Source organism: Microcaecilia unicolor, chromosome 9, assembly GCF_901765095.1.
Source record: "Microcaecilia unicolor chromosome 9, aMicUni1.1, whole genome shotgun sequence".
Lineage (NCBI taxonomy): Eukaryota > Metazoa > Chordata > Amphibia > Gymnophiona > Siphonopidae > Microcaecilia > Microcaecilia unicolor.
Window position 1 is genome coordinate 165,687,430 of NC_044039.1, and position 25,933 is coordinate 165,713,362.

Consider the following 25,933-nt stretch of genomic DNA (forward strand, 5'->3'; position numbering starts at 1 on the left):
GAAACTAAACATGACCATGCGGTGCTTCTCTTTCTCCCTAAACCCACCTCTCCTCTCCCCTTGTTCTCTGTTTCTGTGGATAACACTCTCATCCTCCCTGTCTCATCAGCTTGTAACCTTGGGGTCATCTTTGACTCCTCTCTCTCTCTTTCTCTGAACATATCCAACAGACTGCTAAAATCTGTCATTTCTTTCTCTATAATATCACAAAAATATGTCCCTTCCTTTCTGAACACACTACCAAAATCCTAATCCACACTCTTATCACCTCTCGCTTAGACTACTGCAACTTGCTTCTCACAGGTCTCCCACTAAGCCATCTCTCTATCCCCTTCAATCTGTTCAAAAGTCTGCTGCATAACATATATTCCACCAGTGTCGCTATGCTCATATTAGCCCTCTCCTCAAGTCACTTCATTGGCTCCCTATCCATTTCCGCATACAGTTCAAACTCCTCTTATTGACTTACAAGTGCATTCACTCTGCAGCTCCTCAGTACCTCTCTATTCTTACCTCTCCCTACACTCCTCCCCAGGAACTCCATTCATTGCGTAAATCTCTCTTATCTGTACACTTCTCCTCCACTGCCAACTCCAGACTCCGTTACTTTTACCTTGCTGCACCATATGCCTGGAATAGCTTTCCTGAGTCAATATGTCAAGATCCATCTCTGGCCATCTTCAAATCTAGGCTAAAAGCTCACCTTTTTGAAGCTGCTTTTAACTCCTAACCACTGTTCACTTGTTCAGTACCCATGTCTGTTGTGTCATTCCCACCTTAAGTAATTCCTTCATCCCTTATTTGTCCTGTTTGTCTGTCCTGATTAGATTGTAAGCTCTGTCGAGCAGGGACTGTCTCTTACATGTTCAAGTGTACAGCGCTGCGTACGTCGAATAGCACTATAGAAATGATAAATAGTACTAGAAGTAGTTGATATGATAGCTATAAAATCCTAAATGAAGTGGAATAGGGAACACACCATGAAGTTACGTGGTGTCCTGTTTACTAAGCCGTGCTGTAGGCACACAAACATTTTAGATCATGCTAATGATAGAGACCCCCATAGGAATATAATGGGAGTCTCTATCATTAGTGTGCACTAAAATCTTAGCGTGCCTACAGTGCAACTTAGTAAGTTATCATAAGTACATAAGTATTGCCATACTGAGAAAGGCCAAAGGTCCATCAAGCCCAGCATCCTGTTTCCAACAGTGGCCAATCCAGATCACAAATACCTGGCAAGATCCCAAAAAGTACAAAACATTTTATACTGCTTATCCCAGAAATAGTGGATTTTCCCCAAGTCCATTTAATAACGGTCTATGGACTTTTCCTTTAGGAAGCCGTCCAAACCTTTTTTAAACTCCGCTAAGCTAACTGCCTTTACCACATTCTCTGGCAACAAATTCCAGAGTTTAATTACACGTTGAATTAAGAAAATTTTACTACATTGTAGCTTCATTGCATGCCCCCTAGTCCTGGTATTTTTGGAAAGCGTGAACAGACGCTTCACATTTACCCGTTCAACTCCACTCATGATTTTATAGACCTCTATCATATTTCCCCTCAGCCGCCTTTTCTCCAAGCTGAAGAACCCTAGCCGCTTTAGCCTTTCTTCATAGGGAAGTCCTCCCAGCCCCTTTATATTTTCGTCGCCCTTCTCTGCACCTTTTCTAATTCCACTATATCTTTTTTTAAATACAGCGACCAGAATTGAACACAGTATTCGAGGTGCGGTCGCATCATGGAGCGATACAAAGGCATTATAACATTCTCATTTTTGTTTTCCATTCCTTTCCTAATAATACCTAACATTCTATTTGCTTTCTTAGCCGCAGCAGCACACTGAGCAGAAGGTTTCAACGTATCATCGACGACACCTAGATCCCTTTCTTGGTCCGTGATTCCTAATGTGGAACCTTGCATGACGTAGCTATAATTCGGGTTCCTCTTTCCCACATGCATCACTTTGCACTTGCTCACATTAAATGTCATCTGCCATTTAGAGCGCTTTTGTTAAAATGTGTTATTTTACATTTAACCCCAATTATTAGTAACTAGTCTCATTGCATAAAAAGGGACCTGAGCTAAAACAGCACGAGTTAGTGCTAAAGTAACACATCTTAACGGTAGCCTACAGTGATAACTACATCCCTTAGCGTAGGTGGGTTCAAAAAAGGTTTGAATAAATTCCTGGAGGAAAAGTCCAGAGACTGTTATTAAGGTAGACCTGGGGCAAGCCACTATTTATCCATGGAGGTAAGCAGTATTCTTTGAGGGTTCCTGCCAGGTACTTGTGACCTGGATTAGCCACTGTCGGAAACAGAATATTAGGCTTGATGGACCTTGGTCTAACCCAGCATGACAATTCTTATATTCTTATAGTCCAAATGTTATCTAGGCTCAGAGGAGTTAAAGCAAGTACCTATCAATACCAACTTCTACTCTAAATAATCAAGTTGCAGCATAACTTTCTGACATGCTCCTCATATGAAAAATCATGCCTCAATAAATTGGCTTGTTTATAAGGGTGCAGCAAGACAGCGAAGATGGCACATGGATGAGCGGACGACGTTCCAGTCAGAAAAAACAGTTTATTACAGATTGTTCTGGACTCGACACAGCTGTGTTTTGGCCAGCTAGGCCTGCATCAGGAGTCTCATAGATCAAATAGGGTCATCCACTTGTTAAATTGTCTGTCACAATGTAAGGAAGTAATGAAGCGTAAACTCTCGGAGTTACTGCTTATCAAGGTTTTTCAAGACCGGAGTTTACTCTCGGAGTTATTCTTGGAGTTACTGCTTATTAAGGTTTTTCAAGACCGGAGCATACACTTCATTACTTCCTTACATTGTGACGGACAATTTAACAAGTGGATGACCCTCTTTGATGTATGAGACTCCTGATGCAGACCTAGCCGGCTGAAACACAGCTGTGTCGAGTCCAGAACAATCTGTAATAAATTGTTTTTACTGACTGGAACATTGTCCGCTCATCCTTGTGTCATCTTCGCTGTCTTGCTGCACATTGTGTACCTTGCGGAGATTTGTTTCTAAGGGTGCCAGCAGCCTTTCAGACTTTTGGTTTATCTGCACGACTTCCTCTGGGGAGGTTCTTACTGTACATCTCTGATCCACACTCTCTTTATGGACACGAGTTTTTCTTTAAGAAGAGTCTGCTTTAGTTCTTTATGCTTATTACATTTTTTATTTAGAAAAACATTTGCCTTTTGAATGAGGAGTATTTCTTTACTGATGCAATAACCTATGGGAAAATGTGAGGGAGTAGATAAGACTTGTCTTTCAATCAGAGTCTGTGTTGGTTTGGAAAACAGGCCAACATTTCATGGAGTTTATTTCCATATCAACTATAGTGTAGTGTCTTCTTTGACCACCCCTCAATGAACTCATGCTTTGAAAAGTAAAATCCAAAATTACAGAGTCATGAATTCATAGAGCTAATTAAGTCTCAAGAGACTGGGGGTAAGAGAGATGGGGTCACAAGTTAAGCAACCTGCGTCATCCCCAGGGCCAATTCCCATTCTTCTTCAAGTTAAAGAGCACGTATTTTAAAAGAAGGAAAGATTTATAGAAATGCAATTGCATGGCCAAAAATCATGTTGTAGTCTAATTGAATTTATTATGTATATGCTGCTTTCCCAAAAACTCAAAGCAGCATACAGTGTAATAAAACCAGCATTAAATTCAAATAAAAACATAACACATAGGGGTTGATAATCAAAATGATTTAACTGGGCAACAGAGACTCCTGGCCAATTAAATTGCTTGTGGGGGGTTATTTACTGATAAAAGTTGTTACTAATGATTCATTGTGTGTTACATGAAAATTCTTCTTTTTATTTGAAAAATGTGATACAAAAGTATGTTTCATCACGATTGTTGTGGTTGATGGTGGCTTGTGACTTAGTAGTGCCTGCCTTGAACTGATTGTATTTAGATGTAACAAGGAAGGGGACCTTTTCAAATGCTGGACCAACTGAATGTAACAAACTGCCCTGTGGACTAAAAAATGAAATTCATCTGAAAGTACATAAGTACATAAGTACATAAGTAGTGCCATACTGGGAAAGACCAAAGGTCCATCTAGCCCAGCATCCTGTCACCGACAGTGGCCAATCCAGGTCAAGGGCACCTGGCACGCTCCCCAAACGTAAAAACATTCCAGACAAGTTATACCTAAAAATGCGGAATTTTTCCAAGTCCATTTAATAGCGGTCTATGGACTTGTCCTTTAGGAATCTATCTAACCCCTTTTTAAACTCCGTCAAGCTAACCGCCCGTACCACGTTCTCCGGCAATGAATTCCAGAGTCTAATTACACGTTGGGTGAAGAAAAATTTTCTCCGATTCGTTTTAAATTTACCACACTGTAGCTTCAACTCATGCCCTCTAGTCCTAGTATTTTTGGATAGCGTGAACAGTCGCTTCACATCCACCCGATCCATTCCACTCATTATTTTATACACTTCTATCATATCTCCCCTCAGCCGTCTCTTCTCCAAGCTGAAAAGCCCTAGCCTTCTCAGCCTCTCTTCATAGGAAAGTCGTCCCATCCCCATATATTCCCAATCCACCACAGTAGATCCCACATATATTACTCGCTACCACTATTACACAACAATTGCTCTAACCCGACTAGCGAGTAATATATGTGGGATCTACTGTGGTGGATTGGGAATATATGATTTAATAAATATTAAAAGAAGAAATTATTGTGATGTGTTTAGAATATGCATAATTAGTGGAGGTTTAGAGCAGTTGATCACATAAAAACAGAGACAATTGCCAGGGCTTGAGAAAGATATATCTAAAGTTGCAAAATACACTTACAGGAAAGGGCAGAAAAATAGAAAGCTGTACTTTGCAGAACTGCTGGTTTCGTATGAAAGATAATTTTCTCGTGAATTGCTTGTGTCATATCTGGAAACATTCTGATTCTTCAATTAAAATGAAAAATATCCTTATGCTTAAAAAAACAATTTAAAACTTCAATCTCTATCTGTTTCTTCTAGAAAATTAATTATCACAAATAGGGCTCCTTTCCTCCGACTTTAAGGACATCTGAACTGACAGGATACTTGAGCCCCCGCTTTCCTCTTTAAGGTGGGGTAGGTAGGAAACCTTTTGAATCGGAGGGTCTTAGTTGGGATTTTCGTAATGTCTATACCAGGGGCGTAGCTACATGGGGCCATGAGGGCCTGGGCCCCCGTAGATTTGGCCCTGGACCCCCCTGCTGATGACCCTCTTGACCCCCAACCCGCCGTCAACCCGCCATCGCCGTCTGCTACCTTTGCTGGCGGGGGACCCCAACCTCCACCAGCCGAGATCCTCTTCTTCCTTCGTTCTGTTTCTGAGTTTGACGTTGTGCAGGACGTCAGACTCACAGAAACAGAACGAAGCCCTGCAGATCGCAAGGCTTCATTCTGTTTCTGTGAGTCTGACGTCCGGCACGTACAGCGCGCAGAACATCAGACTCAGAGACAGAACGAAGAATTGGACCTCGGCTGGCGAGGGTTGGGGTCCCCTGCCAGCAAAGGTAGGCGACGGCGGGGAAGGGTTGGCGGCAGGAGGGGGGGTCGAGAGGGTCATCAGCAGGGGGGGGGGCAAAGTTGTTGGTGGTGGTGGTGGTGGCGGCGGCAGTGGCAGGGGGGGTCGGCAATGGCGGGGGTGTTGGCGGCACTGGGGGGGCTAAAATGTGCCCCCTCACCTCGGGCTCTGGACCCCCCTCCTGCCAAAGTCTGGCTACGCCCCTGGAAACAGTATGTAAAAAACACATCTGAAATTGATGCTTTAAGTAACCTCAGAAAATTAAAATGTGTCATCTGCTGCTGCCATAGGGCTGTAGTAACTCAGGAGGTCTTTTACTAAGGTGTGCTGGTGTTTTTAGCATTCGCTAAAAATAGGCATGTGCTAAATGCTAGAGATGCCAATGTATTCCTATGGGCGTGTCTAGCATTTAGCGCATGCCTATTTTTAGCACACACTAAAAACGCCAGTTCGCCTTAGTAAAAGACCCCCTCAGTCTTACAATGAAGTACCAAGTTATCCTTGGTGAGGAGATCGTTTCACTCTCCAGCCTCATCTGTTCTTGTTTTCCTAGGTCCACAATCCCTTTTTTTTTCCAGTAACTGCTCCAAAAAGTCCAAGATCTGACCAAAGTGTGACCTCTCCAAATTTGCAATGGCAGGTCCATATAGCATCCAAAATAGTAACTTGCAGTTCCCAACTGGTGAAGATTTCAGGGTATCCTGAAATTATAGTTTATTAAAATTTGCTCGACCTGGCTAGCTGCAGAGAAAGAGCAGAACAGTGTACAATCTATAGTTTATTCAGAAAAGAAAGGGAGCTCCAATATTGACAGAAAAGATAAGCATTCACACCAGATCAAAGGAGAAGAAAGGAGGACACACAGTAGGGAAGGTGAAAATAAAACCGCGTCATGCTGGAGATTCCAATCACACTGCCTCGCCCAAAGCTCATTTGAAAAGCCAGGTTTTTAGGTTGGTTTTAAAACTCTTTAGGGAGAGTTCACCACAGAGGGATAGGGGTAAACTTTCCAAGTGTGGGGAAAAGGAAAAAGAAAGAACAGTGGCATGTGGGTTCTAGTTGAGCGAGCTTAGGGCTTGGGAGAACTAATCAATGATTCTATATAAGGTGCCGAAAAATCGGCACTGAAAAAAAATGAGCTCTATACGCTATTCTTTTAACTCCTAACCCTTATTCACTTGTTCAGAACCCTTATTTTATCATCCTCACTTTAATATTCCCTTTTCTCTTGTTTGTCCTGTTTGTCTGGCCTAATTAGATTGTAAGCTCTGTCGAGCAGGGACTGTCTCTTCATGTTCAAATGTACAGTGCTGCGTATGTCTAGTAGCGCTATATAAATGATAAGTAGTAGTAGTAGTATTCTCTAAGGGATCCTTTTACCAAGGTGCGGTAAAAAGGGGCCTATGCTAGCAACATCGCCTGTTTCTGACACATGCTGAGGCCCCCTTTTACCGCAGTGGGTAAAAGACTGCCTTGTGCTGGAAAAGAAATGACCATGTGGTAAGTGAACCACTTGCTGCTCGGCCATTTCATGGGGGAGCACTTAACACCACCCATTGAGGTGGCAATAAGGGCTCCCGTGCTAACCTGGTGGTAACTAGACAGATTAATGCTGGGTAAGCACCGGCTGAAATATTTTTGTAGCGCCGGAAATAGCACACACTAGGGGTGGGAACTACCGCTGGGACCCTGGCAGTAGTTCTGTATTGGTGCGCAGTAAGCCTGTTGCTGCGGCAGCAAAGAAAGCAAATAGAATGTTAGGTATTACTAGGAAAGGAATGGAAATTAAAAATGAGGATGTTATAATGCGTTTGCTGCACCTTGAATACTGTGTGCAATTCTGGTCACCGCATCTCAAAAAAGATACAGTGGAATTAGAAAAGGTACAGAGAAAGGCAATGAAAATGATAAAGGGAATGGGACAACTTCTCTGTGAGGAAAGGCTGAAATGGCTTGGGCTCTTCAGCTTGGAGAAAAAAGACAGCTGAGGGGAGATATGATAGAGGTATATAAAATACTGAGTGGAGTGGAACAGGTAGACATGAATCGCTTGTTTACTCTTTCCAAAAATACTAGGAGTAGGGGGCACGCAGTGAAGCGTCAAAGTAGTAAATTTAAAACAAATTGGAGAAATGTTTTCTTCGCTCAACGTGTAATTAAACTCTGGAATTCATTGCCAGAGAATGTGGTAAAAGCAGTTAGCTTAGCAGGGTTTTAAAAAAGTCTGAATGGCTTCCTAAAAGAAAAGTCCATAAGCCATTATTAAAATGGACTTGGGAAAATCCACTGCTTATTTCTGGGATAAGCAGCATAAAATGTATTGTACTGTTTTGGAATCTTGCCAGGTATTTGTGACCTGGATTGGCCACTGTTGGAATCAGAATACTGGGCTTGATGGACCTTCGGTCTGTTTTTCCTAGTATGGCAACACTTATGTACTTAACCCTTTAGTAAAAGGGCCCCTAAAAGGTGCTCTGAGTTGGGCACCATTTAGTGCTTAGCGCCAGGATCTGCGCCTAACTTTTAGACGTGAGGATTTACACCAACTGAAACCTGGTGTAAATCTTTGTGCCTAAATTAGTCGCAGATCTGCTGCATTCTGTAACACTGCATGCAAATTCTTAGAACACCCATGACCCCCCATACCCCTCCCATGGCCATGCCCCCTTTTCAGATCTGTGCATAAGAATTTATCTGCACATCTTTGTTTACTTGATTGAGTCCACGACTGAAGGACTGCGTTTCTTTAATCATACTCTCCTTTATTTTTGTGTGTGAAGGGGATCACACGGTGTAGCAGTACATTACCTTTCAAATTGTATTGTTTTTACAATACTGCCGAACGTTGTCAGCTGTTCCTTGCGACCCCTGACGCAGGTGCTGTGCGCCAAAACACGGATCATGTCGGGTCCATTCAAGCAGTGTTTCATCAATATATATGATTAAAGACTTTTATTTCCCCTTTTTTTGAAGGCCCTTGGTACTTTTTGTTTTGTTTCTTGGCTTTTTTGTGCTTTGCTCCCTCTCTCTACTATAATACATAAGAATTTATCTGCACATCTTTATAGAATAGCACCTATCAAGATGCGCATGTAAATTCTAATTATTGCCAATTAGCACCAATAATTATTAGCGCCCAGTTATCAGCGCTAATTGGCTCATTACTCAAATTGTGTGTGCACACAATTTTGAGTGTCATATATAAAATCTGGGGGTATTTGTTTAATGGCAAAATCAGTGCTCTCCTGGGCTCCTGGAAAAGTCTCTCCGCCAAACTCCCCTGCTTCCAGTATTTCCCCTAGGCTAAAGTTAGCATGTTTTAAAATAGTTTCCAAACTGACTGGGGCTGCACCAGCAACTGGTCCTGCAGCAGAGTCCCCCTCTCTCTTCCCCTCTCCCCAGTTTTGGGTTCATATCTTCATCAGCAGGAATATTCAGTTTTAGCTCATGAGAGGGGTGAGGGACAAGCAAGGCAGTGGAATATCCTTTTTGGTTGGGGAGGGGACAACTAAACCAATCTTTGCTCCTGACCCCCAAGCCCTCTATTTGCTGATTTGCCTGGGTCAGAAGGTTGGTAGGGTTGAAGGTCCCTATGGTGTACCCCATTCTGCTGTCTATAGGTGTAAGACTGATCTCCAGGTTTGAGTTTGGCAGCAGCACCCTTTCTTCCACTGGCAGCTCTATTGATGTTGCCTCAGGAGTTTGACTCTTGACCCAAAAGGCACTTCTGAATCCAAATACAGTATTTAATTCAGTTTGATGTACAGGAGATTACAAGTGAACAATGACTAATGAGCAATACTGTGTTGCAACCTACTGTGTTCAGTGTATGGCCTGTGGCCCCATAATCAAGCAGCAAAAATGATGTCACTATTATTCATTTACAGATCTGTAAATAAGGACTGACAGAGCTTGAAGGTAAAGTAAAGGCAAAGGCTAAGCATATTTTAGATTTCACAAAGAACAGCAACGCTATAGAACAGTCATTTTTCTCAAAATTCCAAAACACGTTAGATCTATCAATGCCACTGGCTGATATATAAATGCCCTAAGACAGTGGTTCCCAAACCTGGTCTTGGAGGCACCCCAACCAGTCCGGTTTTTAGGATTTCCACAATGAATATTCATAAGGGAGATTTGCATGCACTGCCTCCATCTCTTTCATGGATATTCATTATGGGTATTCCTGAAAACCCAACTGACTGGGGTGCCTCCATGACCAGGTTTGGGAACCACTTCCCTAAGAGCTTCTACAGGATTTTCAGTCTTAGTTCCCCCTACCAGTCTATATCCATTATCTTCTCAATGGACAAATAGAAAAGAATACCATTAGATTTTTGTTTCAGAAGTGACAAAATATAACGGTTTCATTCTCTCTGTTTTATGTTGTAACCCTTTCATAGCTGCTTTAAATTGGTGTTTCCCCAAGTCCAGTCCTGGAGTCGCCCTTGCCAGTCAGGAGTGGCCTAGTGGTTAGGGTGGTGGACTTTGGTCCTGAGGAACTGAGGAACTGAGTTCGATTTCCACTTCAGGCACAGGCAGCTCCTTGTGACTCTGGGCAAGTCACTTAACCCTCCATTGCCCCGTGTAAGCCGCATTGAGCCTGCCATGAGTGGGAAAGCGCAGGGTACAAATGTAACAAAAATAAAATAGATACTATTGGAGATTCTACATGGAATGTTGCTACTATTGGAGATTCTACATGGAATGTTGCTATTCCACTAGCAACATTCCATGTAGAAGGCTGCGCAGGCTTCTGTTTCTGTGAGTCTGACGTCCTGCAGGACGTCAGACTCACAGAAGCAGAAGCCTGCGCGGCCACATTGGTGATCTGCAAGGGCCGACTTCTACATGGAATGTTGCTAGTGGTTAGAGTGGTGGACTTTGGTCCTGAGGAACTGAGTTCGATTCCCACTTCAGGCAAAGGCAGCTCCTTGTGACTCTGGGCAAGTCACTTAACCCTCCATTGCCCCATGTAAGCCGCATTGAGCCTGCCATGAGTGGGAAAGCGCGGGGTACAAATGTAACAAAAAAAAGAGATTTGCATATAATGGAGGCAGTGTATGAAAATCAAGTTCATGCATATTCATTGTGAATATCTTGAAAACCTGTCTGGGAAGAAGTACTCCAGGACTCAACTTGGGAAACACTACGTTAAATTATTGCATACCAGGTATCTTTGCAGATGTTCTATGGAAAAAGATTATCAATAGAAATCAAACAAAATACAACATGGAAAAAAAAATAAGATGATACCTTTTTTATTGGACATAACTTAATACATTTCTTGATTAGCTTGAATATTTTGACACCCAACAAACAGGACTTAATAAGGATCTGGGTTTTCTAACTCATTATAAAACATAAAGCTGTATTTCTCTGTTTGTTTACCCTCCTGTCACCTACCAACACCCATCCTGTTAGAATATCAATGAAATGCTTTCATGTCCCCATGCATACCCCCACCCTCCCACTCTGTCAGACAGTCAAAGTAATGCTTTGATGTTTCTCTCATATATACTATCTGCTACCACATTTGCTTATTTCCGATCTGACGAAGAAGGGCAACCTTCGAAAGCTAATCAAGAAATGTATTAAGTTATGTCCAATAAAAAAGGTATCATCTTATTTTCTTTTCCATGTTTTATTTTGTTTGATTTCTATTGATAACCTTTAAGAGTGGACTAACACGGCTACCACACCTCTCTACTTATTATGGAAAAAGAGGAATTACTCTCAACAAGCTGAAGAGTCATGCATTAATGACATGTTTCACTGGTGATGTGCACTGTTGGAATATCTCAGTGATTTAGTGAGTGAGTAGGAGGGGTTAAAAGCCATGGGAGGGTCTGAATAAGGATGTGCAAGGGGATGGTGGGGGCTGATTGAGTAGATGGGGACAGAGTTGCCAAGGGGGCCGATCAAAACTAATTTTTAGATGTTTTTCTATGAAGTCCATTAGAAGTGCGTTCAAATCACAAGGGGGGGGGGGGGGGTCAGGGACATGTTAAGGGCGGGATCTGGGCGTTCCTAACTCTTGGACTTTTTTCAGCCATAATGGAACAAAACAAAACCATCCAGGACTAAAACTAAGACTTTTTGAACTAGACCTGTTTTTAGAATGAATAAGGCACAAAAAGGTGCCCTATAGGACCAGATGACCACTGGAGGGAATTAGAGATGACCTCCCCTTACTCCCCCAGTAGTCAATGATCCCCTCCCACTCCCCCAAAATGTGATTTAAAACATTACTTACCAGCCTCTATGCCAGCCTTAGATGTTATACTCAGGTCTATTAGAGTAACATACAGAGTCTAGTGGTGGGTACAGTGCATTACAGACGGGTGGACTCAGGCCCATATCTCCCCCTATCTGTTACAGTTGTGGTGGAAACTGTGAGCCCTCCAAATCTTACCAAAAACTCACTGTACCCACATTTTGGTGCACCCTTCACCCATAAGGGCTATTATAGTGGTGTACAGTTGGGGGTACTGGGTTGTGGGTGGGTTTTGGGATGCACAGCAAACAAGATAAGGGAACAACGGTGAGATGTGTACCTTGGAGCATTTATTTGAAGTCCTCTAGGGTGCCCCATTGTTCTCCTGGGATGTCTGTGTGGCCAGTCTACTAAGAATGCTGCCTCCTCCTACATCCCAATGGCTTGAGTTTTGCGTTTTAAACTTGGACATTTTTTTTTTGTTCAAAAATGGACCAAAAAGATAAATGCATAGAGCACAAAAACTTTTAGCAAGGAGCTATTTTCAAAAAAAAAAAAAAAAGACAGACATTTTTCTGTTTTAAAAATGGCTATATTCCCCACTTGAATTTTGGATGTTTTTGGAAAAACGTCCAAAGCTGGACTTGGACAGAGTGGCCTAGTGGTTAGGGTGGTGGACTTTGGTCCTGGGGAACTGAGGAGCTGAGTTTGATTCCCACTTCAGGCACAGGCAGCTCCTTGTGACTCTGGGCAAGTCACTTAACCCTCCATTGCCCCAGGTACAAATAAGTACCTGTATACAATATGTAGGCCGCATTGAGCCTGCCATGAGTGGGAAAGCGCTGGGTACAAATGTAACAAAAATAAAAAAATATATCAAAAATGCTCCTCATGGAACTTTGTAAATCTAAGTGCTTTTGAAAATTAGCCTCTAAGTCAGATATAATGGGGCAAGACCAGTTAAAAGCTTTATACATCAGAATCAATCGTTTAAGTGTGATCCTATAGTAGACAGGAAGTCAGCACAATTCAATCAGAGAAGGGATAATATGGTTGTAATGAGATAAATCAACCAGCAACCTTGCTGCTTCATAGACACCTACCATATCCCATAAACCAAGCAATATATCCCTTTATCTTTACTCTGAAATACTGTGCACCTAGAATTCCGAGTAAATATCTTTCCCTCCTTTGTGTCTTACAGATCCGAGTATATGTGAATAAAATGTACCCCAATGACAACTACAAGTTGGACCTTTTGGCTCTCAGGTTTTTATCTCTGAATTCCATAATCGATCCCTGGGTATTCACCATATTAAGGCCTTCGGTTCTGAGGTTCATGCGCTCTGCGTTGTGCTGTCAGTGTTCATTAAAGAAAGAGGACACTATGCAGAAGCTCCCTGTTACAAGTCAAATACCAACGAAGAAACTGACCTTGATGGACAGTGGTTACGGCAGCTCCCCCAAGAGACATCTGGAGAAACACAATAATGTGAACCCACAGGATAACGTGGAAATGTAGAGACAAACAGAACAGGAAATGAGTCTGAGAGCTGGGTTTATGGAGGAAAGATCGGCTCAGTGGGATATTAATTAAGCCAACTAACTCTTCATTACAGTTATGCAAATAGTTCTGCAGCTAGATAACATATGAAATGCAGAAACAGTATATGAATTTATGACAATCCTGAAGACCTTGGAGGGCATGATTCTACAAATTAATTGGGTCCACGAGGACTCCATCCTGCCTTTAACAAACATGTCAGATGTAAAATGTTTACAGTACTGTATCACTGGACTCCATGATCCTCTATTATGGCCACATGAGCTGCCTCCAATGTGCACATTGAAGGAAATTAAGGCGGAAGGGCTAAGGCTAGCCCATTCCCTGTCCCGTTGCCGTTCAAGGAGAAGACACTTGTTTAAGAAAACAATGGAAAGAGCCACTCAGATGCACTGATCAAACATGCTTTTTATTCAAGAAAAGGACAGGTCTGGTGTATGCTGTAGGAGACTTTTTGCAACAGTGTTTGTTGATCTCACCTGATTAGAAGACTCAAGCAAATACAATTTCCTTTGAATCCATTTTCGTAGTCTACTTCCTTCTCCAGGTTCTCCAGGACTCCCCTCCTGTCTAGTTTAGCCAGGCCTATGGCAGTAAAAGCCCCTGAGCCAGGACTGAGCACCCATGAGGCCGAGAACCAGATGTGAAGTGGCAGAAGTTGAGTTTGTAAAACTGAAACTGGATCAGTATTTAGCCAGATGGTCACCACTTAAAGGTATCTGGATAAGTTAGCCAAATATCTTTATGTGGATTTTCAGACAGCCTGTCCATTAAAGTTGGTCCCTTGAATACATGGTCTTAGATTTAAAATAGGTAAGTTATTCATTTCAAAGTTAGGACTCATATTTATGTGGTCCAATTACATGGACAATGTTATCCGGGTGGCTGACAAATACTGCCACCGTCTATATAACCTTTGGCCCAGAGACAGAGGAACACCTTTTTAGTTGGAGATACCAAACAAGCCTATCTCTGACCCCACCCCCAAGTTCTCTAGTTGCTGAAACTGTGTTGGACAAAATATTGGTAGGTCCTTGAACCCGGTAGCCCACCCCCCTGTCCCCCATTCCACTACTAATGCATTGGCCCAGCCCTCAAAGCACTCAGCCCTTCCTCAAACAAATACTTTTTGGCTTGTGAGAGGCAAATTTTTTAAAACAAAGTACTTGCATGGCCAGCATCCAAATGCTGACTGCATAAGTGCTTTTGAATATGGACTAGACTGTGTCCATCCAAACGTTCTTACAGGATTATCCTAGGAGGCATGGTGCTGGGTTGCATTAAATCTCAGGGAAATGGGCCTAGAGGCCTAACGGTAATTGAGAGGTTTGCACAAGGCTGAAGGTTTGTCTAGGGTACCTGATTCCCTTGCACTGGCTCTAAATACATATCACTAATATGTACTATAAATACTATTGAGCCTTGAGGCCTGCCTGACTCCAGTACCCTTATACCACTGTCAGCTGGGTGACTAATTCTCAAGTGAGCAAAACTCCATATTTAAACAGTAAGAAAAGCATGCAGTTTTTGCTAAAGGAGCACAACTTCTGTATGGAAGAGAGAATTGGACACATACGTCGACGACAGGAAAGATTTGAACTGGACCATTAGTGAACAGAACATTTATTTGCCATGGAAAGGCATTAATAAAGACTTGAAACTGAATGCCTTACTTCCTTTAACCATGGCCATCTGCATAGCACTACAGTACTATTCAAAATTAGCACTAAAACGAACTTCACCACTACTGATTAAATCTTCTGTGGATGTAGTTAATACAAGAAAAGACCAATGTCAGTGCTAAATAAATATCTTGTCTGTATGCTGTGTGGAATATGCTGAATGTATAAAGTATTTATTTCCTGTCCATTTACTGAGGGGCCCTTTTACTAAACCGTGTAAGCGTCTACGTGCACCCAACACGTGCCAAAATGGTGTTACCGCCAGGCTACTGCATGGCTCTTTCGGTAATTTCATTTTTGGCGTGCGTCCGATACACGTGTCTGAAAAAGTTTTTTCGGGCGCACGTATTGGACGTGCGCCAAGTGACATTTGACACACATAGGTCATTACCGCCCGGTTACTGCGTGAGAAGACTTTAACACTAGGTCAGTGGCTGGCGGTAAGGTCTCAGACCCAAAATGGACACGCAGCAATTTTCATTTTGGCGCACGTCCATTTTTGGCAAAAATTTTAAAAAGGCATTTTTTACAGGTGCGCTGAGAAATGGATCTGCGTGCGCCCAAAACCCGCGCCTACACTACCGCAGGCCATTCTTCAGTGCACCTTAGTAAAAGGACCCCTGAGTAAGCAGAAATGCTCCTTGGATTGCATTCCTTAGATACATAAACCCCCGGTGTTGTATAAATAAGCTAGGCGTCTGCCTAGTCAGTGCCCGGGATAGTAGAAGGGGCATATAAAGAATTTATTTGGTGGAACTAGGGCCGGGGCCAACCTTAAGGCTGGAGAGCCAGGCAAGCAAGGCATCAGACTGCCACTCACACAAAAATCCAGACCACACTATGAAGTAACTTAACAATGAAACCTTTATTGCACTCTCAATTGATGAATCACAGGGATATTGAAAAACCAAAAGGTCCATTCAAAGATCAACTTATTTATAGCAGATATCCATCTCTCCTGCTCCCACTTTTTAAATAGTAAAGCTACTCAGGGTAAGTCGATGATATTCAGATAAATATTAGGATGAACAAGTTGATGTCATACACATTAAACAGATACCTTTGCTGCTGTAGCCTGTTCTGTTTTCCTACATGTTCCTCCATGCTGCCATAGATGTTATGTCCCATAGAAGTGGTGTATGATGTGCCTGGTTGTTAAGGCTGAATTTATTTATTTATTTGTTACATTTGCATCCCACATTTTCCCACCTCTTTGCAGGCTCAATGTGGTTTACATATTACCGTTAACGGCATTAGCCGATTCCAGTCTGAACAAATACATGGCATGAATGAATGGATACAGTGATATTGTGGTAGAATTGGGGGGATCTTAGAGAGGGAGAGGGGAGGAAGGGTCAGGTAATGTTCATAACGATCTTTGCTTACATTGTGAATGTCCCAAGAATCTCCTTTCTCCTTCAGATAAGACTATATGGGATGAGAAGGGTCCCCACACTTCTTCACTATAGCAAGCCAGCACTGGGTTTCGGATCTGTCACTTGCCCAGTCTCCGAATCCTTGCCCTTGCAAATGCCACTAACGTCTAACTGGTAGAGTATAGCTGAGCTGATTCTCTCTCTCTCTCTCTCTCTCTCTCTCTCTCTCTCTCTCTCTCAGGTATGGTCAGTGACAGGAGAGGTTCCAAAGACATTTTAAACTCTTTGCCAGAGCAAGTGGCAAAAGCAGTTATTTATTTATTGCATTTGTATCCCACATTTTCCCACCTCTTTGCAGGCTCAATGTGGCTTACAGTCATGAATGGTGGAAATACAAAAGAAAATAGACATTTAGTATTGCAGAAAGATCTTGGGTAACATGATAATGAAAAAACATGATAGTAGCGTAATAAGCAAATATTATAAGACAGTTCTGGATTTCTGTGTAGGAGTTCACATTTGTTGATCTTTGTGGTATGCCTTGTTAAAGAGATGGGTCTTCAATAGTTTGCGAAAGTTAGTTAGTTCATAGATCGTTTTTAAGCTGCGCAGTATCGCGTTCCAGAATTGTGTGCTCAAGTAGGAAAAGCAAGCATGTTAATGTAGGGTGCAAAAAAGATTTGGACAAACTCCTGGAGGAAAGGTCCTTAAACTATTATTAAGGTAAACTTGGGGAAAGACACTGCTTATCCTTGGGGTAAAGTACATGGAATCTTGATACATTTTGGGACTCTACCAGATAATGTGACCTGGACTGGCCACTGTTAGAAACGGGATACTGGGCCAGACGGACTCTTGGTCTGACCTGGTAGGACAACTCTTCTGTTCTTATGTAACCACAGCAGTGACACAGAAACTTTTGGAAAAATTCCCATCGTGAGTATATTTCTGAAGTTTAGTGGGTCATCATTTTTTTTTCACATGTTAATTTTGCCATTCGCACGTGAGCGCCAACCGCCACCTATTATGTAGGCAGTAAAGGTTCACATGCTAAGCATGAGCTAATCAGTTAGCATACAGCAATGTAGCTACACTAACCAATTAGCACAGAACATGTCCACTCTCCACCCCCCAGGACCTGTCCCAAGTGCTAAAAAACTAGGACAGTGAAGAGGCGCTGAGTGTCTTGCAACACCAGAAGGAGCAAACAGAAAGCAGCTGCTCCACTTTCTGTGAAGAAATTTACTGATGAAGTCATCTTGGATGGTCAGTTTTGTTACCCGGGCTAAGCCATATCTGTCCCTGGTTAGCTGTTTCATTTCTGTACCCCCTGGTGCAGCCTAATTGGCGAAACGTGGCCACGTTGGGTCTGTATGAATAAAGCACCTTTTGGACTTTCAGTGTTTGCTTTCTGTTTGCTCCAAGCGCTAAAAAATACATTTCATTTTTTAGTATGGGGATGGCATGCTCACATCCCAAAATTACCACAGGACGCCTCAGAGCGCACCATGGTAAGCCAATTTTTTGCTATAGAAGGGCCCCTTAGTGAGCCAGTGACTAGCAATTGTTTTCAGTTCCAGTTGGGTCATCTAATCTGCTTACTAATGCACCATGCAAGAAGCAGAAAGGGCAAATGTATGATATGATTCCTAAATGTGAAGCTTCTATCAAATTTTACTCCTGAATATTTCGGGTATTTCTCATTCTTGACCAAATTTCCACAGGATGTTAACGTCTCAATTGTTATAGTGGAAATAGTTCCTATTGATGGAAGTAATCTTCCCGTTCCAAGAAATGTCAAAGGAAATATCATCTTCCTATGCATATGTACATGACATGTTGCATAAATCAACTATGATTTTATATTTTTTAATTTTTTTAAACTTTAGTTTTTAATCATTTTTTTACATTTTAAGTCCAATGTTCTAAAGGTCATGTAGGTCGGAAAAGGGACATCCAAGTCAGAATGTTCACAATTTGCAGCATATTTTTCCAAAGGCTCACAGAATGCAGAGCCTTTTGTAAAATATGTACAAGGCCACAGGAAAAATGTGTGTACTTGGCAGCATATAGAGTGAGAGCAGCCATTTTACAAGAAAGCATGTTCAAAAGGAGAGCGGCATTGCTCAGGGCTCTTTACATGAAAGTGCAAACAGTTATATATAGAAGCAGCAGATTTTTCTTCTTACATTTTAGTAGCCATGTTTACACTTACTAAGGGGTCCTTTTGCTAAGCTGCAGTAAAAGGGGACCTGTGCTGGTGTCAGAATGTGATTTTGATGCGCGCTGAGGCCCCCTTTTACCATAGCAGGTAAAAGGCTGGCCATTTGGGGGGAAAAGAAGTGGTTGTGCAGTAAGTGAACCACATACTGCACAGTTGTTTCGGTGGGGAGCGTGAAACCGAGCATGCGTGACATGAGAGAAAAAGCAGTCGCAGGGGCAGGCCATGCAGCAGAGTGAAGAAGCGCAGTGCTGGAGGAAGACTCTTCTGCTAGCAGGGCCTTGGGATCCTGCCAGCCAAGGTATTTACAGTTGCGGCAGGTGGGGGTGGGGGGTGGGGGTGGCAGCGATCCTGGAGGGGTGGTGGCAACGATCCTGGGGGGGCGGTGGCAGCGGCGATGATCCTGGGGGGGGGGTACGGCGGCCCAGCCCTGGGCCCGGCTTAGTCTCTCGGCAGCCCTACAAACTATCACAGGCCACTTTTATCACAGCTTATTAAAAGGGCCTTAGGCACCAAGAACACACTCAGATGACTAAAATACTGGCACCTATGTGCATAAATTCCAGTATTCCGACTACACGCTATTCTATAAGATGGTGTCTGAATGCAGTGGTTTGAAGGTAGGCATAGCTACCTAAAAATGGATACCCCTTTATAGAAAAATGGGCACACAGAAAATACAGCACTTCCATTTATGTGATAACCTGACATTTCTATAAATGGCGTTCAAAATTGTGCACACAAATTTGGGCATGTGCCCAATTGGCATACTCAATTTAATTGGGCAACGAGGCAACTAGTGCCAATAATCAGGCGCTAATAATCAACTATTAGCTCTAATTGGCAACCACTTGAATTTCCGCATGCAACTTGCTAACCTCTATTCTATAAAGACGTGCACCTAAATTTTTTAGTGTCTAACTGAAAAGAGGGCATGACCATGGGTGGGTCAAGGGCGTTCACTTGAGTTATGCAGTATTATAGAATATGAGAGATCTGTGCCTAACTTTCTCCTTTGAGAGGTTTCTACCCATTGATGGAGTGTGTTAGATTGTAATTGGACATCAATGGTTTATTATTTAGTTCTTATTTGTATCTTATTTGAGCTACCCTGCTCTTACTTGATATTTTGTTTATGGTATTGTAAACTTTGCCTGTTGTTTTATTCACTGTAAGCCACATTGAACTTAAGTTTGTTTGGGATCATGTGAGGTATAAATGTCAAAATACATAATTTAGGCATGAGAATTTACACCAGGTTTCAGCTGGTTGGGAGTGGATTCCCGCTATTGGCGCCCAACTCAGAATGATTTTTTAGAACAGTGCTTAGCAGTCAGTGGCCCTTTTACTAAGCCAGGCTGGGGCCAGGCTGCTGGCATCGGCATTTAAAAAGGAGATAGAGCAGCTTTTAAACTAGTCACTGGGGGAAGGCAGATAGTCGTTCAAAAGCGCATGGTATCTTTCAAAGATATCACCAAAACAGGTAACACAGGACATCCCAATAGCAATAGAGACCATATTAGACCAGCAGGCTTATTTTCGAAAGAGAAGGGCGTCCATCTTCCGACACAAATTGGGAGATGGGCGTCCTCACAGGGTCACCTAAATTGGCATAATCGAAAGCCGATTTTGGGCACCCTCAACTGCTTTCAGTCTTCACCGAGGAAGATTTGGGAGCGATATACCGGTGCCAGAAATATTCAAAGCTGACGAGTCAGAGAAACTGAATCAAATCTCTGTAAACCTAGAAGATGCAATGGAGCAATTTGACAAAATGAAGCGTAGCAAATTGCCTGGACTGGATGGTATTCATCCCAGAGTACTGAAAGAATTCAAAAATGAACTTTCAGAACTATTGTTAGTAGTCTGTAATTTATCTATAAAATCAAGCATGGTACTGGAAGGTTGGAGAGTGGCCAATGTAACACCGATTTTTAAAAAAGGTTCCAGAGGTGATTCAGGAAATTATGTACCAGTGAGCCTGATGTTGGTGCCAGGCAAAATGGTAGAGACTATTATAAAGAACAAAATTACAGAGCATATTCATAAGCATGGATTAATGAGACAAGCCAGCATGGATCTAGTGAAGGGAAATTTTGCCTCACCAATCGACTAGATTTCTTTGAAGGTGTGAACAAATGTGGATAAAGGGAAAGGGAAATGGGACTTGATATACTGCCTTTCTGTGGTTGTTGCAACTACATTCAGGGTGGTTTTCATAGTATACACAGGTACTTATTTGTACCTGGGGCAATGGAGAGTTAGGTGACTTGTCCAGAGTCACAAGGAGCTAAAGTGGGAATTAAATCCAGTTCCCCAGGATCAAAGTCTGCCGCACTAACCACTAGTAAGTTAGGGTAACTTTTAAAGAGCACTTGCTGTTTTGGGACTGCCACTGGCCCAACGCGGCTGCCAGTGGTAGTCCCGTCTATAGCGCACACCATTTCCGGGGGAAAAAAGAAAACCCTGGAAATGGCTTGTGCAGTGGTAACAGGGCAATGCCGCACGCTACCCAGTTACTTCTGGGTTAGTGCGGGGAGTCCTTATCACCACCTCAATGGTTGGCGGTAAGGGCTCCCCGTCGCATGACCATGCATGAAGAGGTCTCTTACCACATGGCCATGTGTGTTGGGGGCTTTTTTACCCGCTGCGGTAAAAAGGGCCCTGGCACATGGGAAAAACGGCCCCTGCTGCCAGCGCAGGGCCATTTTACCCACAGCTTGGTAAAAAGGAAGGGGACGGGAAATGGGACTTGATATACTGCCTTTCTGAGGTTTTTGCAACTACATTCAAAGCGGTTTACATATATTCAGGTACTTATTTTGTACCAGGGGCAATGGAGGGTTAAGTGACTTGCCCAGAGTCACAAGGAGCTGCAGTGGGAATCGAACTCAGTTCCCCAGGATCAAAGTCCACTGCACTAACCACTAGGCTACTCCTCCACTCCACTTAGCATCCTTTAGCATGTGTTAAAGGGGCTAGTAATGTGTGCTATTGCCATAATTCACCTTGATAACTTCCCCTATCAATGACTTCCTCTTGTTTTTCTATCTCCTTCTTGTGTATCTTACTAATAATTTTGTTCTCTTTTGGAATGATAAATGTGCACGTCTCCTTCCTCAGCCTAGACATCAGCTGTTCTTGTTTCGCTAACTACTTGAGGTTCTGACCAGGGTCAGCAAGGGTCAGCAGAGCCACTTCCCCATTCCCTTTGAGTCATAGCATTGCTTGGTGGCTCAGAAAGAGGAATCTTTAAGAAATGCAAATCAATGTTTTCTGTGGTAGAAGACTGAACAACAGGCTGTTTATATCTTGCTGAAGAGAAGTACATGTTTTAAATACAAAATGCTGAATGAATATTTTTGAAGATTTAAAGTTTCCACTGCTAGTATTTGATTTTGGGGGGAATTTATTTATTTTGATGGAAAAATCTCTTTTGCACTTTTGGACTGATGACAAACTAAATGGTTTTAATATCGCTCCTACAGCTTTCTGCTCCATGAACGAGATCCATCACGTATATATGCTGAAACTGCATTGCATTGTGAGAGCAGTTTTCAAAAGATTTTTACCCAAGCATCTCAGCAATTATCCAGGTTAAATCAGGGGTTGAAAATTAACACCACCACCACCCCCTCCCACGGCCAAAATTTGCATGCTCTTTCACAAAACAGTTACCTAACCTTGTACAGCCAAGGGTTGGTAGACAATGCCCAGAAGATTACCCCCGAAATCTCAACCAGCATCCAGACCAATGTTTCAGCCTGCCTATCTGATATCGCTGTCTGGATGTCTCAATGTCATCTGAAACTTAACATGGCCAAAACTGAGCTTCTCATTTTTCCCCCTAAACCCACCTCTCCTCTCCCCCCTTTCTCTATTTTTGTGGATAACACTCTCATTCTCCCCGTCTCATCAACTCGTAACCTTGGGGTAATGTTCAACTCCTCTCTCTCCTTCTCTGCTCACATTCAGCAGATTGCCAAAACCTGTCATTTCTTTCTCTTTAACATCAGCAAAATCCGTCCCTTCATCTCTGAGCACTCTACCAGAACCCTTGTCCACACTCTCATCACCTCTTGCCTAGATTACTGCAACCTACTTCTTACCGGCCTCCCACTTAGCCATCTCTCTCCTCTTCAATCAGTCCAAATCTCTGCTGCGTGACTCATTTTCCGCCAAAGTCGTTATGCTCACATTAGCCCTCTCCTCAAGTCACTTCATTGGCTCCCTATCCGTTTCTGCATTCAATTCAAACTTCTCTTACTGACCTATAAGTGCATTCACTCTGCTGCTCCCCGGTACCTCTCCACTCTTGTCTCTCCCTACGCCCCCCCCTCGGGCACTCCGCTCTGCTGATAGATCTCTCTTGTCTGTCCCCTTCTCCTCTACTGCTAATTCCAGACTCCGTTCCTTTTACCTTGCTGCACCTTACGCCTGAAATAGACTTCCTGAGCCTGTATGTCTAGCCCCATCTTTGGCCGCCTTTAAGTCCAGGCTAGAAGCCCACCTCTTTGACACTGCTTTTGACTCCTAGTCACTACTCACCTGCTCTATACCCTACCTCTTTAATTCCCTTACCTCTTAATTGTTCTGTCTGTTTACCTGTCTTATTTAGATTGTAAGCTCTTTGAGCAGGGTCTGTCTTTTTCGTATATGGTGTACAGCGCTATGTATGCCTTGTAGCGCTATAGAAGTGATAAGTAGTAGTAAGTAGTAGTAGAGATTTCCTTATTGTACAGAGTGTTTGAGTATTGACAAACCCCTGGGGTTTAATGATCCTCCTCCACAAACATCATCAGATGATCGGTGTTTGTCAGATAGTTTTTGGACTTTAGTCAATTAAGCTAATGGCATTAACTGGACAGCTGTGCATCCATGTGTACTACGTGAGTCAGCTTCTGAACTGAGCCATCGTACATTATGCAACCAGTAACATGCATGTACACTTCACACTAACTGCACACTTCTGCTTACGGCTTACAGTAGATTTCTTCATCGGGCCCCTCTCTTAGTTACATTTTCATATCATATGTCAGTGTAAGTGGCTTCCCAAACTGCAGTACGTTGTTCTATGGTCAAACCAGCCTCAAGGCAGTTTCCCAGCAGCTGTGTGTTCCTTCCTCCTTGCAGTCAATTTCGTGCTAACTCCAGAGCCTTTTTTTATTTTTTGCTTTTGTCAGTCTGTCTTGACTAGATTATAAAATACAAGGAGAAGGAACCATCTGCTCTGCATGGCTATAGAGTGCTGCATACATCAGAAGTGCTACACAAATGTATAATATTAATTCCACCGATGCCTACTTCACCCTCCACTGATTCAGGGACAAATTTAGAGGTCCTTTCACTAAGGTGTACTAACAGATTTAATGATTAGCATGTGCTAAATGGTTTATGGTTTACATACAATCTGTCATACAAAGTATATCTAAGCAGTTCACAAGTCAAGTTGAAATAATAAAAACAAAATTATATAAAGAGAGAAAAGGAATGCCATAATAAAAGACAGGAAAGTACATATAAAAGATTAGAACACCCATCAGAGATATACAACCATCCAATATCCCATACTCCCTACAGGCAGGCCCCTACGCAGTGTAAGGAAAACCACCTTGACGCCATTTTGGCGAATGGCGACATATCAAATTAAGTAAAATAGAAAAGCTTGTTTAAACAAATATATTTTAAGTCCTGATTTGAATTTAGCAAATATGAGCTGATCTCTCAACTCTTTAGGCAATGAGTTTCATAACTGGAGACCAAGAAAATAAAAAACGGAGTGTCATGAAGTCTCACGTCGTGCTTGTGCAGGCGATGGCAATGCAAGGAGAAATTCATATGAGGATCGTAAATGACATGCTGGTTTATATGGTTAAATCTGTAATGCAAGATAAGATTGATTCAACCTAAATGCCTCGATCCTGCAACACAACGAAACTAATACTCAATCTGGTCACACCTCAATCCTTCCTCCCTTATTCCCCTATCATATCATAAATCTTCTACAACATTGAGCCTGCAAATAGGTGGGAAAATGTGGAATACAAATGCAATAAATAAATAAATAAATAAAGTTCTATATTCCAATATACAAAGTAAGTATATTGAACTGAAGACTAAAATGCACTGGTAACCAATGATGTTGGACAAGAAAAGTAGTAACATGATTTGTGAGATCCTGGATGAAGGTACCTGCACTGGGAGACTGGTTTAGACCCAACCACATAGGAGATCGTTCTAGAAGGCTGCACAGCTCCAAGAAGGAACCTGTTTCAAGGGTCACTGGGGAGACGACAGTTGGGTTGTGCAAAAGAAGGAAGTTGAGTGGTTGTTGTTTGTGGGGCCCTTTTACAAAGCGGCGGTAAGCCCACCACAGGCTTAAGGCACACCAATCCGGAGCTACTGCTGCCCAACGGAAGCACCGGCGGTAGTTCTAGCCCCAGCACACCATTTCTGGTGCTAGGGAAAATAGGTCCCTATTTTTTACTGCAGCAGTTACCTGGCGGTAATTGGTCAGTTACTGCTGAGTTAGCACAGGAGCCCTTAATGCCACCTCAATAGGTGGAGGTAAGTGCTCCCCCCTCCACCTCATGGCCACTTAGTGGTCCTTTTACAAAGGTGCACTGAAAAATGGCTTGCGGTAGTATAGGTGTGGGTTTTGGGCGCACACCAATCCATTTTTCAGCACGCCTGTAAAAAAGGCCCTTTTTTGCCGAAAATGAACGTGCAGCAAAATCAAAGTTGCCACATGTTCATTTTGGGTCTGAGACCTTACTGCCAGCCATTGACCTAGCAGTAAAGAATCCGGACAGTAATGACCTATGTGTGTCAAAAGCCAGTTGGTGCGCGTCCGTTACACGCATCTGAAAATAAAAAATATTTTTCAGATGCGTGCCAAAAATGAAATTACCGCAATAGCCACTTAGTAGTCAGGCAGTAACTCCATTTTGGCTGTGTTGTGTGTACGTAGACACGCGGCTTAGTAAAAGGACTCCTTAGGGTAAGCGTAAGCATCTACATGTGCCCAATGCGCACCAAAATGGAGTTACCGCTCGACTACCACGTGGCTGTTATGGTAATTTCATCTTTGGTGTGCGTGCGATACGCACATCTGAAAAATATTTTTTCTTTTCGGACACACATAACGGATGCGCATGGGTTATTACCACCCATATTCTTTACCACTAGGTCAATGGCTGGCGGTAAGGTCTCAGACCCAAAATGGATGAGTGGCAATTTTGATTTTGCCACACGTCCATTTTTGGCAAAAAAAGAGGCCTTTCTCACAGGCGCGCTGAAAAATGGA

At 42.7% G+C, this 25,933-nt stretch overlaps 1 protein-coding gene across 1 annotated transcript in view; it reads left to right on the forward strand.

Annotated features, from left to right (window-relative positions):
* LOC115478135 (prostaglandin E2 receptor EP2 subtype-like) overlaps positions 1-15,170 on the forward strand; it is a 32,334-nt gene extending 17,164 nt beyond the window's left edge. Inside the window, exon 2 of the mRNA XM_030215381.1 lies at positions 12,989-15,170. Coding sequence (XP_030071241.1) covers positions 12,989-13,306 — 318 coding nt within the window. The 3' untranslated portion in view covers positions 13,307-15,170. The remainder of the gene's footprint in view (positions 1-12,988) is intronic.
* The last annotated feature ends 10,763 nt before the right edge of the window (positions 15,171-25,933 follow it).